Source organism: Chiroxiphia lanceolata, chromosome 6 (genome assembly GCF_009829145.1).
Source record: "Chiroxiphia lanceolata isolate bChiLan1 chromosome 6, bChiLan1.pri, whole genome shotgun sequence".
Lineage (NCBI taxonomy): Eukaryota > Metazoa > Chordata > Aves > Passeriformes > Pipridae > Chiroxiphia > Chiroxiphia lanceolata.
Window position 1 is genome coordinate 15,242,347 of NC_045642.1, and position 19,318 is coordinate 15,261,664.

At 40.7% G+C, this 19,318-nt stretch overlaps 1 protein-coding gene across 3 annotated transcripts in view; it reads right to left on the minus strand.

Moving 5' to 3' along the window:
* Positions 1-14,900: 14,900 nt before the first annotated feature.
* The window catches only part of PTPN5 (protein tyrosine phosphatase non-receptor type 5), an 82,365-nt gene continuing 77,947 nt past the window's right edge, over positions 14,901-19,318 (minus strand). For all 3 annotated transcript variants that reach the window (XM_032691388.1, XM_032691387.1, XM_032691389.1), the window contains exon 14: positions 14,901-16,768. In XM_032691388.1, coding sequence (XP_032547279.1) covers positions 16,675-16,768 — 94 coding nt within the window. In that variant the 3' untranslated portion in view covers positions 14,901-16,674. The remainder of the gene's footprint in view (positions 16,769-19,318) is intronic.

The following is a 19,318-nucleotide window of genomic DNA, read 5'->3' on the forward strand; positions in this document are numbered from 1 at the left end:
TGAATAAAAAGTCTTTTTCTAAAGACTCTTTCTTTGCCACCTATCTCCCTTCATCATTTCAAATACTGAAACATTTTAATTCTTGCACTTATTCTAAAAATGAGCTCTTTCTGTGATGCATTACAGAGCAGCTCAGAAATGCCTTCCCTAATCCATAGGAAGTTTGGACAAAACCGAAAAACTTTAGGTGAAAGATGACATATATCCTTCAAGTTTGTGATTTTCTTTCTGTAATGTGTCAATAGGCCAGACTTGTATCTTCTGTGATACCCTCTGGTCTAGGGGAAAGTGGACTACAAAACTTGTTTCATTGGGGATTCCAGTCCATAAAGCGAATATAGGAACAAAAGGTATCATAGAATAGTTTGGGTTGGGACTTTTAAAGGTCATCTAGTTCAGCCCCCCTGCAATAAGCAGGGACAGTTTCAACTGTCTGAACTGTAGTTCATATAAAGGTAGTTTGGCAGTATTTTCTAACCCAGTTAGTTTTCTTTAGAATGGTTTGGGTTGGAAGGAACCTTAAAGATCATCCAGTTCCAACCTCTGTGCTATGGGCAGGGAAACCTTTCACTAGACCAGGTTGCTCAGGATGCCATCCAACCTGGCCTTGAAAACTTCCAGGGATGGGGCATCCACAATTTCTCTGGGCAACCTGTTCCAGTGCCTCACCACCCTCACAGTAAGGAATTTCTGACATCTAATCTAAACCTACCCTCCTTCAGTTTGAAGCCATTCCTCCTTGTCCTGTCACTACAGCCCTCTGCAGCCACAGTGGTTTTTCAGATTCAGCATAATGGCTCCACTGTCTCCTCTCACCAAGGTTTTGGTTGGGAGTAATGCAGTCACTGGCTTTCTCCATCACCATGTTCTCTTCCTCTGTCTCCTCAATACCATCCTTGATGTGACTTTGGGCACTGATTTTGCCCTGACAGGCACCTTGATGCTTACAGTACACTTAGTCTTCACAGTAACTATGTATGCAGCAAAAAGCTCAAGGACAGATTCTTCAATAACTGGAGAATCCGGAAAGAACAGGAGACATTTGAAGGCTGGAGGTGCAAATATATCTTGACATCTTTCCTCTGTCTGTGAGTTCCCAGAAAAGATGGTCCAAAACAGGGCCCCTCACATACTCCTTCATATTTTTACCATAAGAATTCTGTATTTTGCAAAAGTCTTCAGGGACACTAAAAATCTTCAATGTGTTTTTTGATTCAGTAAATTTAGTTCTCTTTCTTGTACTGTGAGTCAGCTGCCCTCCTTTAGTTGTTCACCTCAGCAGAAAAAGAGAGACCTCTGAGAAACAGCAAGCTCGAAAGCCCTTCACTAACCCAGGACCTGGAGATTTGATTCCAGGCAGTTTCTCAGTTTCATGAAGCACAAGCAGAAGCCCTTTTTGCTGTTCTTCCCTAAAGTCCCACTGGGATATATATCGTGATAAAGATAGTAGAATCACAGTTAGGTATTTGTTAGGTACTTCTTCACTTGCTTGTAAAGGAAATGGTCCCTCTTTCATTACAAAGTAATACGGAAAATGATAAGGGTGTCCTGCACACAATAAAAAACCCAAATCCAACAGGTTCCCAATACCTGAAGGGAGCCTACAAGAGAGATGGAGAGAGACTATTTACAAGGGCATGTAGTGACAGGACAAGGGGGAATAGCTTCCAACTGAAAGAGGGTAGGTTTAGATTAGATATTGGGAAGAAATTCTTTACTGTGAGGGTGGTGAGCCACTGGAACGGGTTGCCCAGAGAAATTGTGGATGCCCAGTCCCTGGAAGTGTTCAAGTTCAGATTGGATGAGGCTCTGAGCAATCTGAAAGGTTGGAACTGGATGATCTTTTAAGGTTCCTTCCAACCCAAGCCACTCTGATTGTAAACATATTTGTTGTTTTTTCTTTTGTCACACAAAGTGTATTTTTAGAAATTGCAATTCGCTGCTGAAAGTCATAAGAAGGCTTTCAAAAATAGTTTTGAATGCAGGAAAATCAACCCTTCCTATACCAAAGCTTTACTGTGGATAGATTTTTATGCAATGTAAGTATGATGAATATTCAGTGTTGCAGACACAGCACCCTTACTGCAGTTTGTCCCGCTGCCTTGATCCAGCAGGCAGGAAGAGGCTCATTGCCACTCCGAAAGCCCATCTGGCGCCATCTGCCTGCCAAGAGCTGAGCAATACGCACATTTATCTGTTTCTATTTATAATTTCAGAAAAGGTGTTTTTCTTGTTGCTCATGACAACAACGTTTGAAGTAAAGGCTCAGCCCAAAATTCTTGATTACAGATTTATAAACATAGAATCTATGTTAGTGACTTAAAATCAACCAGTGCAACTGTTCAATTTTCTCTCCTCAGGGAACAAAGAAGCAGAAAGAGAGGTTTTGCTCATGCACACAGATAAGCCTGTAAAATGTTACTGAGCCAGGTAAGAAGACCTGAGGAAGCACTGATTCTGCAGGTGTTTGTGTACACCTGCTTAAGAACAGTAAGGTGATGGGGTGGCTAACTCCACTGGCAACTCTGCCCCCATGGCTTTGAATGCCTACCTCCCTTTATGCTCCTTTCCCAGTTTGTCAGTGATGAATTCATGGATGGCTCCCTGCTTCACTATTCAAATCCTTTTCAAGCCTGTAATCTGACAAAAAGATCGAGACAGGAAACAACCCACATTGCAACAAACATAATTTCCAATCCTGTCCCCGAACCCTCTGATCAGAGTTCCCTGCTCTAAGATATGTAAGTGGTAAGGATTTCTGGTTCCTACTCTGGTAAAATGCTCTGTGATCTGTGGACAAAATGAATTGAGCACTACATGGATCTGTGCATCTGCCTAGATGAGCCTCATGGCACGTACTGATGCAGAGGATACATCTACTAATTACTCTGAAAATCAGAGACTAGAAGAAGAAGGGTGGGTGGTGAGAAGCCAACCTTGTGGGAAAGAGTGAGAGCCTATAGGCTGAGAAAATGGGTTAGCAAATGTGAAAGCATCTCTGCAGGAGACTGTGAAGGAAAATTTTGAAAACGCCAAGATCCAAAGCCAAAACTTAGTAAGACTGAGAGTGGAGTAGACTGGGAAAGATTAGATCTGTTCTTGTCTGATCTGTTCATCTCTTCATCCTTACTTAGAAGCTCTTTATCAGTACCAGGCCAAGTCCCACTAGGGTTTTGCAGCCATCCCATGGGCATTTTTACCTATTTGCCTTCTTGATCTATATTCCTTCCACTTTGCCTCATTCAGGACAACATAGAGCTTGTCAGGATCCCAACTAAGAGTACGAATGTCACACACTTCATGGCTGAAAATGTCATAGAATATCTCAAGTTGGAAGGGACCCATAAGGATCATCGAGTTCAATTCTCTGCTCGTCACAAGACTACCCAAAACTAAATCATATGACTAAGCGTAGACCAGACTCTCCTTAAACTCTGACAGGTTTGGTATTGTGTCCCTGGAAAAAATCCCAGTGGAAGTTGTGCTGACAGCATGAAGCTAACTAAGCTTTCCAACTTTTCTTACTGGCTTTCTTAACAGCCTTGTGTATTTCTGTAAAGACCACAGACTTAAGTTTAGAGCATCAATAATGCTACTGCAAAATTAATTCACAAAATAAATGTGATATTAAATATTTACCAGTCTCGTGTTTTGTTCCTGGTCCTCAGCAGACTGCAGTCAAATGTCCCATGGGTCACTTTGAAGAACCAGGATAAGAATATATAAGAGAAACCCTGATTTAAATAAAAAATATGATACACTTTACTAAGTTGGTTTAGGTGACAAGTGTAAGGACTTAAATGGAAGATTTACTGCTTTATGCTTCTACCACTTCACACAGCAAAGGGAAGTCCCTCATTATTACCTTCATACTACCAAGAGGAGGTACAGACTAGTGTCCTATTCCATGTAAAACAATAAAAAGACTGCAGAGCAGCATAATTGCACATTAGTTTCCTACATGTTACAGTAAAGCAGTACTGCTCCACTGCGGAGTTCACTGAACAACAGTGTAAAGACAACTATTCCTCTTCCTCTCTTGAGTCATTCATGCTTACCTTCCACAGTTACACTGGAACTGCTCTACTGCCCACTATGGTCATTGTCTCGCATATCCTATGGTCACTCTGCAATGTCCTGAGTCACTCAGCTCAGCAGCATTAAAATAAACTCTTCTCTCTTCCCTTTTTGCCTCATTGGTGTACTTAGGAGACCTCTCAATCACTCGTCCATTCTTCTTCCCCTTCAAGAAGGGAAAGGGATTGGCAAGAAAAAATGGCACATACCAGCAAGCACCTTATACATCAAAACAGGTGGTTTTGCCTTTGCAGGATTTAATATGGTCTGTGCAGGAGAGACACTAGGTTCTTTTTTCTCTCCGTTACTGCAGGTCTTTGTAAAGTAAAGGGTGTCAGACAAATGCAGATGACATCTGCAAGCACACCTGCAACCATATGACAGGTTGAAGGATGACTGCCATATACTGCTTTATCTGTCGAGAAAGCTGCAGTGCCTGGCATAGGATTACTATTTGGTTAAGTGAGGTAATCAACCACACTACCAAATAGCCTGTGCCCAAGCCCTGCCTAGGGTTTAACCAAAAAGATAACTACTACAGTTAAAAAATGGTACTTATGGTAAAGCTCATCTTCAGGAGATGGTCCTGCTGCAGTGAAAGATAAGGCAGGTAGGCAGCATCACTTCTAATCAACACTGATTAAAAGCAAGTCTGCTGTATATAATGTGGTTGGTTTTCCTTCAAACAACAGAAACACTTTTGGCTGGTCATAGGAAAAACATGCAGATGAAAAGAGATCATTCTTATTATGCCCAGGCCTGTCCAGTCACTCCAAAGTGTTTTAACTCCAAAGTGTTTCCTTGAGCAAAGTTCACTTTCACTGAAAGGACAGTGCTAAGGTGCCTTTTATCATTCCCATCTTTTCCGCTAAAACTAGTCCAAATTCAGTAGTGACTCACAGCCCTGCCACACTGACGTCAGTGGAGAATTTGGCTTATTATGTGTAATAACTAGGCTTCAAACTGAAATCTGCTATCTTTTGAAAGGTGTTTTCACATGGGTGCTCTGCTAATTGTGGGTTGGTTTATGACTTGTACAAGTTAGATTTCTGTTTGAGCCTAAAAAGACCAGTGAATCACAAATGTTGCAAAGACGTGTAAGAGAAAGTAAGTCAATTTGGCCTACCTCTTTTGACCCTCAAATTTTATCTGCAGATGTTAACATTGTACACAGAACCTGTGTACAGGATCTGAGAACAAACACTGCCTGTCATTCTCTGCACGACAGTTTCCTGTCAGCCACAGAGGACTGTAGGTGCCTGATCTACCCCCTTCACAGTGGAGATGGAGAGCATGTATTTCAAATCTATATGCTTCATATTATTTTTTCTCAGGGAATACAGAGAACACAAAGAATCTCCCCCATAATAAGCACAACTCTTGCACTCTTGGAAACATGTTCTTTTTGTGCAGTGGTCTCAGAGAGCAAGAACCACAGAGTTCAAAGTCAGCAGGGGGTAGATTCTTCAGGGTGTAGACCCTGCTTCACCCCACCCTACTTGCAGCAAATGTGCCCTGCAAAGACTCTCCACTCGTCTAACTTCAAAATTCTTACAAGCATGGTTGTTAGTAATTGGTCTAGCAATAGTCAAGCCAGTCCTGTAGAGCTTACCTTTAGCCATGATCAAGGATACTGTGTAGATGGCATCAGTCACTACAGAACTGTAGTTATCTGTATCATCTCTGGAGAAACATTCTGACAGGAAAGAAAAACACAAACAGAGAAAGCAATAAGAAAAACCTCCAGGTAGGCTGGGGTGGTAGGGAATGGATACGCAAAGCTGTTAGTGAATTCCTCTTTTTGTGTTTACATAAGTGGTTTTTTAATCACTAACAAAACTGACCTGTTGAAAATCCAGAATGTCTGAGAGCAGAAATTCTGGGACCAAATCCAATTCCCCCTCCTCCCTAAAGATCCTTCAGAGCCTTCCCAAAGCCCCAGAAACAGACAGAAGTCTTCCCATTCACAGTGATAGTATTTTGGATCAGATACCTTCTTGGCCTAAGGCAGCAAAAGGAAGCCATCCTTCTTCTCAGAGACATCCTTTTATTCTGATGCTCTGCACTGGAAGCAAGTATTCCTCCTGCACTGCATAAGGAATACAGAGACCAGAGGAGAGTTGATGGAAGTTGTTGGACTTAGGAGTCCAGAGTACTGTAGGAAAAGAAAAAGAGTGTTTGATCTGCCCTAGCTGACAGATTTGTAAACAAAGGACTGGCTGAGAGAAGAGGTGAATTAGGGTGAACTAAGAATTAAGGAAAGAGGAGAGAAAAGGACAGAGAAAGGGAAGAAAAAGAACAGAAGGACAGAATTTTTTCAGCCACAGGACAACACAAATTAAACAGGGCTGAACTGGGACATGTGCCCTGAGAAATATAATGAATTACTAAGATTTAGCATTGGTTTTGCCTGAATGGCACTTGAAGGAAGGACACTGACCTGTTGGAGCGAGTCCAGAGGAGGACCACTAAGTTGATCAGAGGGTAGGAGCACCTCTCCTGTGAAGAAAGTCTGAGAGAATTGGGATTGTTCAGCCTGGAAAAGACATGGCTTCAGGATGACCTAATTGCAGCAATCTGTAGAATTCCAGTATCTGAAAGGAACTTACATGGAAGCGAGAGAGAGACTATTTAAAAGGGCATGTAGTGACAGGGCGAGGGGGAATGGCTTCAAACTGAGAGGAGATTTAGATTAGAAAAAAATTCTTTACTGTGAGGGTGGTGAGACACTGGAACAGCTTGCCCAGAGAAGCTGTGGCTGCCCCATCCCTGGAAATGTTTAAGGCCATGTTGGATAGGGCTCTGAGCAATGTGATCTAATGAAAGGTGTTTCTGCCCACAGCAGGGGGATTGGAATTAAATGATTTTCAAGGTCCCTCCCAACCCAAACCATCCTATGACTCTATAACACACAAGATGCATCAGGCCTCGCTATGCTAAGCACAAAACTATGCAACAAAAATAATGGTTCCTGCTCTGATGCTCTTTTTCTGTTGATCGGAAACATCACCCTATACACACACAGCAGTATTTGAAAGTGGCACTTCTGCAGTAGGCTGACTGTGAACAGGGACTTTTTATTTTTGCTGAGGAATACTATAGTGCCTAAATTTTTCTTTTTTTATGGTTTTTAGTGCGGGAATAAAAAAATAATGAGCCTATGGCACAAGCTTCTTAAAAATACTGTCAAAAACATTCTGGATCCTTCTTCTATTGGTACCCACTCTCTCTACTCCATGTTACATTAGGGTTTGGTTTACTTTTAGCTTTAGCTCGGAATATTGCTTTGTCTCCTAAAATTAAAGAAGAAACATTCAAATTAATGAATGAATGAGTGAAATGGAACAGGGGCCTGTTACCTACTTTCTCTGCTTGAGTTTATTTTAAATCATGTTTTCCTTTCCTGTCTGCTTTATAGAAGAGATAAGATTAACCTTGCTTTGTTTTACTTACTGTACTTCTTACAACTTTACATCCATCACAGATACCACTCTGGAATGAAATTTTTTCATTAGCAGCTCTCTGCACACTGGCAGGAATGATTTGTGACTTTTTCTGATAACATACTACAAAAAATAAAGACTCATATGATCTTTCTGTCACTTTAGACAGTCACAGATCTGTCATATGGGAGAGACTATACATGATGGAAAGGCCTATTTACTTATGCATTAAAGGTCACATTCTTCCAGCCTCAGCCAAATAATTTGATTATGAGTTTTGCATAAATGAGAACTGCTGTATTTAGATCAATAAGGACAAGTTTTCAGCAGCTAAAATGAACAGTAGTGTTCCTACTGATCTGACTGATCCATAAAAAAATCTCTAAAAACAGTGAGGATGGAGATAAGTAACTGCAGTTTGCACCTGGTTTTGTTTACCACTCTTCTGTTACAGAGGATGACAGATTGTATTTCCTTGCATGAGATGAATGAATATATCTAAGAGCACCTGAAAATGCAGTCAGTTATTGGCATGTACTAGCTAAAGGTCTTTCCCCAGAAAGAATTGTTACTCACCCTTGTGTGTTGTCAATGGACAAGGTTCTCCCACAAATTCAGGAATGCTTTCTCCAGCAAGCATCTCAAAGGAGCACATCAGCATGCTGAAAGACTCCAATAAGGCAGAAGACTTCCTAGAAACAACTTCTTTAGTTGGGGAAAAATGATGTTACTTAAGTAGAACAGTGAGGTACTGTTTGCAGGATTTATTTACCAGGAGTGGGAAAGAGTGGATACAATAAGAAATCCCAAAACATAAAGTTACACAGAGAACTGCTCATCACCTAAAATTTCTGAGAGAGAAAGCTTTGTGCAGTAGGAAGAGTGTCTGTAGGAGGCTGCTGATCAATTCCCTGCTTTTTTTTCCCTGACTTTCTGTAAGATTTTGGGCAAGTAACTTGCTCTCTCTGTATCTATCTTGTCATATACACAATGAGAAAATTGGGCTGCCTCGCTGCACAGGAGTCCTGCAAGGTGCTTTGATGTTAGATGTCATTCAAGAAAGGCATCAAAACTGGATGTATCCTAAGTCCTATTAGAACTTGCTCTGTTCTGCACAAGCTGCACTAAGCACTTCAGTGCTGCTCATGTCTTATGTCTAGACAAATGCCCATAGTTTAAGACAAATCCTCCTTCTTGAAACTGTTTTCTTTCAGGAGGCTTCAAAGAGCTTCAGTTTTCCATCAGAACGAATCCATTTAGTTTGTGTTTTTATTAACTAGTTCTTGAGTTCAGGTAAAGCTATTTTTTTTCCAGTCAGACTGACCAGCAAGGAGTAGGCTCTGAATACACTCTGCTGGGGGAGGAACCACTGTATAAGAAAAATTGCCTATAATAGTAAGCAATGAACTGTAAGCCTCCTCAGATCGCAAGATTTCCTGTTTCTTGACGAGACTGGAACCAACTTCCAGAGCCCGAAAGATTGCACTTGAAGGATGTGACATTGTCTGTTACTGCTTATCACCAAGACTCAACTTGCACATACCTCGACTGTGTGCAAGAAAGAAAACTAAATGATAATGTAGATAGGCCTCTGGTCTCAGGAACGCGAGTCCACCCATGGGCACTCTGCAGAGAGATTAATTCACTCATCACGTAACAGTTTTCCTATCACACAATTCACACGGCTGTAACATCAACATTAACAGCATCAGCAGACGTGTGCCAGGAGAAACAGATGTCAAGAAAAGACCTGTCAGTACCACTGAAGTACACACAGCAAAGAAATGGTACAAGCAAGTTGTAATTTTAGTTTTAGTTACGGAAAACAGAGTTGAACAAGCTTGACTAACTCTTTTGTAGGTAACTGAGTCTTCCGTCCACCATACTTGTCACAGCCCTTTTACTCCTGGTTTTAAGTGTCTCAAGGAGCTATACTTCAGAGTGGTACTTTACAAGGTTCCTTTCTTGGAAAGGGAAGGAAAGGAAAAGCAAAGCATATGTGGGTCTAAAGGCATTGAACTCACATAGCCCATTTCCCCCCTGCCTGCCCACAGCCAGAGGACACAAAGTATTACAACATTCTTGAAAATATCTGTTTATGTATATAATACATTCTTGAGAATATCTGTTTTACCTGTTTATCCCAGCTGCTAAGTTTCTGATCATTCATCCTCAGGGAAAGGAGCTTTCAAGACCTTTCTTGTGTCCCTCAGCTCACATGAAGTCCTGTAGATTGTCACATTCCTAGGAAGATTCCTGGATCCCTTTACACTGGACAAATATGGCTTTGTGTAGTGCAAAATTTAAATACATACTGGCCTCTTGTGGGCTATGTTGTTACATCCTTTACAATGGCCTCAGCAGTTTGCCATTTTTGGAATAACAAGACAATAAAACTTCAAGCATGAGGCTAACAGGAATAAACCTTCTGTAGGTCAAAAGGATACCTTTTTATTTAAAAATGAACATTACCTCCTAGATTTTCTTGTGATTAATTTTGACACAATTTCTAAACTTTGTTCAAAAGCAGACTACTGAACAATTTACCAGTCTTGTTGTTCATGTAAAAAACAAAACATGTAGGTCCAGGTTTCAAACAGTTAAACATCCAAGAAATCCTGCTGTGGTGTTCAAGTCATTCCCCAATGCTCCTTTCACACCTCCAGGTTTTAGCTTTTTTTATTTTATAGCTGCACATGCAGCAATTTTTATCATCTCCAAGTCCAGCCAGTTCATTCAGTTACTGAAGCAGAGATTAAGTGTTTTAGAAAATCAGTTCATAACTTTAGATTACAGAGGTCATTTTTTAATTGGTTCTCTTCCATTCCTTAATAAGTTTGAGATTCTGTCACCCTTCTTCCTATGGGGAAGGACTTCATTCCCAATGAGCAAGGTACTTTCTCCAGGAGGGAATGAATTACAGATCTCAGCCTGTGTATTTAGATCTCTTTCACTTTACTAGTGTTAATCACAGCAGTGCTGACATAGTGCAGGTACAGGAGATTGTTTTTCATGTACACAGGCCTATCCATTCTGAAGGACACAAACCACATATCTTGTTTGCCACAAAGGCTCAAAAATATAGTGGCAATTAACTGCTTAACTGCCCACATTTGATTACTTTTTGGAACAGAATGCTGTTATCTATTCCATATTTATGTTAAATTCATTTGAAAAGGGAGTCTAGTGCACTTGGGTTATGCTTTGCAAAACACAGGAGCTTATAAAACCAAAGAACATAAAAATCTAGCCAACTTCCATAGGCTGATGGGAATGATTACAGGGGTAAACTCTGGAAAAAGGAATGGCCACCCCACCCTTCCATCCCCTGCAGGAACATACCACCTTTTTCGGATGATTTTAAGGGGGTTTATGCTAGTCTACAAAAGAAAGAGGAAGGTGAAAAGTTTCACAAAAAACAAGGAAAAACATCCAGAGTTTGAAACATTGTCAACTTTTCCAGTGAGCAAAAAATACCACATACAGACAGCCAAAATAAACACATGCTGTAGTTCACAGGCTAAAGAAGGAATCCAGCAAGACAGACACTCTGCTCCCTTGCCTAGAAGCTTGTGTTCTTATTAACACAGACCAAATCAGAAGTGCGTGGAAATGGGATTTGTCATGTTGTAAAGTGGATAAAGTATTATTAATTGCTTGTCTAATAAATGTATCAAGAAACCAACCTCCATTTACCTCTACAGTATTCTGATTCAGCCAAAAGAGCCTGACTTAGAAACAGAGAAACCAAGTATCTGGGCTGAAAGTCGTATTTTCCCCAACAAAAACAAAACACTGCCAACCCAATTCAGTTCCTCCCACCTATTCAAACTGACTCAAAAACCAGGCACTGCCCTTCTATGTTCACTTCACAGTGCTCGTGAATCCTCCTTCATGCATCTGTTCTTACATCAGCTACCGTGGCACGTTGAGCAGGTATCTGCTTACACACAGCACTGTGGGGAAAAACCAATGCACATGAATGAGAAGATCTTTCAGTTTTGGCCACACTGCCCCACACAGGCTTCCAAAAGGGGAGGAGCGACTCTGAATGATCTCTTCATTACCTTTGCATCGCTTGAGTGTTTGCTTTCTGTATTCCTCACAACAGCCTAAAGACCAAGAAGACAAGAGTGGATATAGTGAAATTAATTGTATCTGGTTTTCCTTCTTTTGAGATAGAAGGAGTCAAAACTAATTTACAAGAGGAGGTTTCCATTGTGTTTTATTAGTTTTGACTTTATTCCTGACCGTCTTCTTTGTGTCCACTTCAGAGGCAAACAAGCTAAACATGCAAAGGTGAAAGAGCAAAAGGATCTATGCAGGATTTTTCCCCTCTGGTCCCTGGAGAGAAGTATTGCCTTTGCCTTTCCAAAGGAAAGCAGACACCTTGCAGCTGCTACTGGGACTAGGGCAGTTCAGGTCAGACATAATAAGAAAACTTTGACTCAGTCAAATGCTACTGTTTCTCAAAAAAGAAACTCCTTTAGTAAGGTGCACATAACTGCAGACTTCTGTCCCCAGAATTCTGGGATGACAAAGCAGGCAGAACAAGCTGAGCCCTCTGAAGACAGTCTAGCAAGACAGGCTCTCTCCAAGGGAAGAGATGATTTCTGGAAAACACAGGCTATCAATATATTGGATTAAAACTAGTGCAATACAGTAGCACATTTAATTCTATTTTAAGCTTAAGCAGCAACGGACAGATAAGAGATAAAGCAGCAATAGGGAACACTTTAGTTGAGTAGCATGGTCCAGCAGAGAGAAATGGTCAGGAATTGCAATACCTGAGTCCTTTGCCAGACTGTTTAAGCTTTATCTTCTCAAATGCTCTGAGCCATATTGCCAGCCCTGGTGCCAACACGGCTTTTAATTCTGAGTAAATAATTCAGTCTTTCTCTTCATTCAGCTTCGCTATCAACTGAGTAAACCTGACACTGCTGCCCTGCTGGGAACTATATGGCACACAAGCTTGGGCAGATCTGATTGTAACCCCTTCTGTGACTTTCACACCAGGCCAAGAGAATGTAGCATCTGCTGCGTTCAGGTGCTGGAGCCTGATCTGTGTCAGTGCTCAAAGGAGAGTGGACTTTTCTCTTTCCTTGCATGTAACCAAAGGAATTAACCTCTTTGAGTATGTGAAATTCACTTTGAGATACTTGAAAATAACATTTGTGTTGCCTAGAGCATGTGACTGCCTGTACCTTATGCACAAAGCTGCAAATGCTGCTTTCATTCACATATTTCTTCCAGGCTTTTGAATGGAGCATTTTTTTTACTTGCAGGACTCCTGAGCTGCCCTACATTATCCTAAGTTGATAATCACTCTTGCAAACACAGCAAATGTACATCTACAGACTTGGCAGAAGAAACAAGGTTATTCCCCACATATCTCAGAAAAAGTGCTTTTCTTTTTCTCCATAGCAAATCTATAAAGCATACTTCATGTGTCAAAAATAGAGTGACATGGTTGTGATTAACAAACTGTAGATTTATCATACCCCTTTGTTTAAACTGGTTTCCAGGGAAAGAGCACATGAAAATGTAATAATTCAGGTCCACTTCTAAAACCTGCCAACTCACAACTGACAGACATACACTTTCTAAGGCCACCTATGTGCAAGCTGCATGATTTCTCCACTGAAGAGACAGCAGGGAAGTGACAAGAAGCAAGGTCCTGTTTAGTGATGTCTTCATTCTCAAGCTCATTTTGCAACTGCAAATTCACAGGTTAAGATTTTTCAAAGTAGATTAATTACAGAGGAAAAGTCCAGAATAAACAGATACTTTTGAAAATCTTGCAAGGAATGCAGTTCTCTACTCTGTATGACTGCTGGGTAGTTGACATTTCAGAATAATTTGACCAAGTCATCTTTATCTTGATCCTTCAGAGAGTGAAATGTACTTTATCTGGGGACAGGTCTTATGCTCAAGTGCATCTAAGTTTTTGTTTTTACATAACTCCGATATCTGCTGATCTCAGACTACCTACAAAAGGATGGAATGTGCCATTAGTCTGTTACCATGACAGAAGTATAAACAAGATAATAAAACTGCTTAAGTGTGATGACCAATGACCAAATGAACAGCAAAAAAGCAGGGCATTGAGCTGGGGTCTGCCCTGTTCACAAAGTGTGAAAAAGCTTATGAAACAGAAGACATTGTAGTTGGTTCTAAATAAAACCATCTCATGTTTGTTATATGCTTACCCACCTGCAGAGAGGAATTCAGTTCTCTGGGAAACAACTGTGTTGTAGGTATTAGTGCTGTAGTCTTCAGTTCACAGAGGCCTGGACAGTGAGCTGGAGAGGGTGGATGATGTATGCTTGCAATTTTCATTTAACAGAGAAAGAGTGCCCAGTAAAAAGACAAGTCTAGCAAGACACATAGCTTAGCTTAGTTCCTATTGTCAGCTCGGTTTCAAACATACTGATTACAGAAGCAGCAGCCCCACTCATCTCAAGTGTTTGTGCACGGCCAGAGCTCCTTTCTGATAATCTTAAGTGCTTCTTAAGACTACCTCTGCTGTCAGAAGATATCAGAACAGCTGATAAAAGGTCCTTCAGACCTCAAATTCTATTTAAAAAACAGTAAAGAAAAAAAGAGACAGAAATACGTTAATTATAAGGCTGAAGAGCAAATAGGAGGATTATCTCCAAATCTGTTAGACAAAATAACGTTTCAAGAGACATTTGAATATTTTGATCCTGACAAGTGGTATGCTCTTGCCTGGTATGAGATGGCAGCAGTGCAACCTTCCTAACCAGACTGTGCAACTAGGCTGACATGTGCTTTGTAGCAGTGAATTGATGAAAACCAGCCCGATTTTATCAATTAACACTCTCTCAGGGCATTCCACACATGTAGAATGGGAGTGAACATCAGGCTGGATTTCCTTCAGTATAAATTGTTCACTTCTACTCAAGTCAGTGAAGCACTGCCAACTAACACCTGCTGAGGATCTGTGCAAGGACCTCAAGGTCAGTATCTTAGAGCCCTTCATACCTCATTTGCCATAAAGTTATTCTCCTCTAGAAAGTCTCCTTGTGCAGGAGGCAACTTACACATTGAACTTAGTTCCTATATGCACACTCCTATAAATCATCCACAAATATTCTTTAGCAGATGCACGGGAAGCTGATGACAGAGCAAGTAATTTTATTCATTGAGCCAGTTTTGACACTAAAGGGCATTGAACAGCTGAAAATATTTATAAGGAGTTCCACTTACAATGTTATTTAGAACATCAGTGGTGGTTTTGTTATTTCTTAGGAGTGCTTAGATGTAATAGTGTTACCCCTTTGAAGAAATCAGTAGCAGTGGGGAGAATATAGCTATCAAGATTTACATAAAACTAACAGTCATGATATGCTCAAAAGCTTAAGTTTATTGCTCTATTTAATGACTACCACCAGTATTTTAAAAAAGAATGCCAGTTCTTCCTGCTAGCTTCTCACTGAAGGAAATATTTTAAATACAGCAATAAAATCAAGAGGTTTAAAGATAACACATTTTGCCACACATTCATGCAAACCCTGCAGACAGGATTTTTACAGGTTCATGGATACAGAATAAACACAAAGATGTGTACTGAAATAATGGGAAACTCTCCCCACAGTGAAGAAGTTGTAGGCATAACATTTCGGGCCCTACACTGCACCTGCTGACATCAATGGCAAAACATCAGTGGGAGCAGGATCAGCCCTTATTGTTCTGAGAGCTGCTTTACCTTCTCCTGATTAGGAAGTGCAGTAAATTCGCAGAATCTCCTGCACTAATATAAGCAGTGGGTTTTGGTTATTGTTACAATAAAGAGAAGCAAAAATATTGTTAGTAGGTCATTACAGCTTCTATTCATAAAACACTCATCTTTCATGTCAAGGATCCTGCATACCTCCATTTTTCTCTGCTCTTAATGAAGCACTTAAACACGTGCTTACCTGTAAGCATTAAACACAAAATACGGTCTTCACAGCCTGATTGAGTTCTGAAACAAAAAACCTGGGCAGCAGGCTGTATTACTGAAAAGGAAACACTGCTGCCTGGACTAGTGGTTAGAATGGGCTAATGATTGTCTAAATTTGGTTTGAGGGCAAATTTATCAAAAAGCAGCCAACAAGTTCAGGCTGATTTTTTTTTTTAAAGGTGCCTATAGCATTTGCATTAATTTTAATAAGCACTGGGCACCTGGTCACCTTCAAAGCTTTGAAAGAAGTTTAAATTCATAGATTACAAGTGATTTTATTATTAGATTTTTAATAAATATGAACTCACAAAATTCCTCACCTGATTTTGAATCTCAGATTTCAGGGGAAATTGTATTCAGATTGTGGTCTGACAGTGTAAAAATAGAAACTATTTGTAAAAATCAAATCTGTTTGCCAGATGACTGAAATGCCAAAATATTGACAAAGAAAAGGTAAAGTGTGAAGAATTTATGTTCAGATTTATGTCTACTATTTGTCTCATATTCAGCCAGCTGTCAGTGGTACTGGGGTATAGTGCTGGTAACAATTCAAGGTAAGAATTTGACTGGCATAATTGAAATATTTTTTCCCCTTTAGTACTGATAACAGTGGTGGTGGACTGCTTTAGAAAAAATAAACAAGCAAACATGATGTGTGAAACATCATTTCAATGTGAATCTACTTGAATCTTTCAATGCAGAGGCTCAGAAAGTTTACGATATACACAGTATTCGGTAATTTTATATGTAAAAACAATCAGAAAGAGGCAAAAAGTTACTTTCAAGCTTAGTCAACATACGGCACATTTCAGCATGACAATTTGAAAAGTTTCACACTGTATTTGGATATATTAGCAATGATCTTTTAAAAAGTAGCAAACCGAAGACAGTGGATTTTTTTCTGATTTTTTTTCTTGCTTTTGTAACAAATGAAGCTACTATTCTTATTTACAGTATAAATAAGCCTTTTTTGGTGAAGATCATGTCCTGTCACATAGTTTAAGACAAGGTGTACCTCAGCTCTTAAATGTCAATGCAAACAAGAGCATAAAAGCAATATCAAAGTAAAATAATATATCTTTCCAGCTAAGACAGCCAGGTTACCATGTGTCTCTTATCAGATCTGAAATATATCTGAATGCAGTCAAAAGTTCTCTTGGCTTTAGCCTTTAGGAATATAATGGATACTTATTCTTCTGCTGTTCTAGAAAGCTGTTTTCCGTACAAGCTCATGACATGATGGACAAATTGATACTGTTCACAAGTCTGGATCATTCCTCCCCTGAAAAGGAAAGAAAAAAACGGGAGGGAAATAGCAGTCTTATTACATGCAAGCACACGAGGAAATAGCACAGCTAACATAAAGCTTGTGCACCAAACCAAAGGTCTATTCCAAAGCTTCCAGAAATGAGTGAGGAGTGCCCCTTGATTGCAACCAGCTTGCAGTCTGACCCGGAGCTCCATTTTAAAAGTCTCTCTTAAGCTAGGAACAGAAGGAAGTGAGAACAGGAATGGGCTTTGTGTTCACTTTCCTTGTCAGAGGCCTTCATCCCATAAGGCAACATCATCGTCATTTACATTCATATTACCTGAGCACCTGCACTCCAGTAACCACTTTAAACACCGTGAAAAGCAATCCCCATCCTAAAGCTCTAGAGAGATAGATGGAAGCAGGGGAAATAAAGAGGGGAAGTAGCTTATCCAAGACTTCACAGCTGTACTAGGGACTGAATTTGGGACTATAGAGAGCTAGGCCAGGCCAGCCCAGCCCAGACAACTGATACAAATTTCTCATTCTGCAATGAGGATTCTTCCCTCTGTGCCATTCCACATCATGCTTTTGGCAAGTTCACCAGGGAGCCCTAGGGATGGCTAGCAGGATTTAGGAACAGACAATGTAACTTCAGAAAAGTTACTCAGATTTGTAGCTGAGTTGGTGCACACCTTGATAGTAAAAGACTCCCAGCACAGTAATCTATTTTGGTTCAGCTTTTTCAGTTTTTACTGTTCTCTTTAAAACTGCAAACCTGAAAGGAAGTGCAAGCAGGAGCAAAAACAGTTTGATTTTCCATGTATCATTAACCTGTGTGTTTCTGCAAGTAGCGTATTAAGTAACACATGGGCACTACAGGGGGAGAAAGGAATGAACAAAAATAATCAGGATGAAGTTGTTAATTTTAAGCAGATTTAATAAACATTTAAAATTCTGTGAAGAATACCCCATCAAAGGTGATATGACCTCTTGGTAATGCATTAGAAAACAATTGAAACCCATGGTTCAAACTCACAAAAAGTGTCTGCAGAATTGTGCCAGCACCGATGCTGTAGCACAGATCCCGGGGCCACTGTGCCAAAAGGAGGCTGAAATGACCAGTGGGGTTGAGCAACATGGGAACCTGTGGGTGAGCAGAGCCAACCACACCGTGACAGTCTGAGGAAGTGCCTAAGTGGTGCATTCCCTTAGAAACCTTCACCAGAAGAAATTAATGAAAGTTCCTTCCTCTGAGCCAAATGGATAGCAGACACTCTCCTTGGGAACTGCCCTCTTCTATGGGGTCCAGCTTCACAATTAGGGGTCACACAGTAACCATAAAAGTAAGGGGGAGCTGAGTGGGCAAGACGACATTCTCCTCCAGCCTCTTGCACTTATTTTGTTAAGCCACTCCTTGAAACAACAATGAGCAGGGAAGGGCAGGGACTCACACTCCAACTCTCATCAATTAGCAAAGGTGAAAAACACCCACTGTGTTTCCAAAAAATATATTTCCTAGCTGAGCATCTCTCCCCCCACCTGCTCTACTTAATACAAGCTCCCAGTTGATCTATTTCCGAGTCCCTCTGTGCCACACAGAGCATTGAAATACATCTACGTCAGTCTGTGACACACGAGGAACGTTAGTCATATCTGACAATTAATTCCCAAGCAATTCCATTAACAGTGGGGTTGCACCCTGAAGTTGTAGCAACACAGGCACTAAGGTGGTCATTGAATTTCAGACCACAGGAAATTATTTTCATTTTTATCTGATTCCCTGCTATGTGATGGCTTCCTCTCTTCCCACACATATGCATGCCATGACATGTGCTTGCTGTCCAGGCTTTGGCACAGAATAGACAAATTATATTTTCACCCCTTTTTGCCACAGAAACCTTTCAAATCTGAGTTGCTTTGTGGGCAATGACAGCAAATGTCTCTCAGCACTGTGGGAAGGATGCAGGAATGATTACTTCCTCTCCTTAGTCATAATAGGTTATTTTAGGATCAGCTGTTGGCCACTGATACAAAGCCCAGTGCACAGGATTTTTCCAAGGGATCTGTGAGAGAATGAAAGGAAAGAAACATTCGTTCTCTCCCCACCCATGGCAACGTCAAAGGTTGTTCTTAGGGCTAATGTCAACCTCTATACTCCTGTGTGAAGCAGTGAGGGGCATTCCTTTACATATCTACTCAGGCCTGCATGCAATCCTCTTTTCCTGTGTACCTGGTGACTCCTTCCCATTCACCCTGTTTTCTCTAGCCAGTAATGACCAGGCAAGAGGAGGAGACACAGACAGTCTTCCTTCCTGTAGCTGCTTAGACACTGTCTCATCATCTCATGCTACTTTTGAAGTCACATGGAGTTTTTGCGGGGGTTTAGTGAAAATGAGAGTGGATGGCAGCATGACTTCCAAGAGACTACAAGCCCCATTTTTCAGTCCTTGAAGAAATCATGCTATTCACTAGGAAGGATGGTGATATGCTTTCTGTCTTGAGTATTTTAGCCCATAACATTTAAACGGCTTTTTCCTATCCCATCCCACTCCTGAGAGGTATGTGACGGCTACAGAGGTT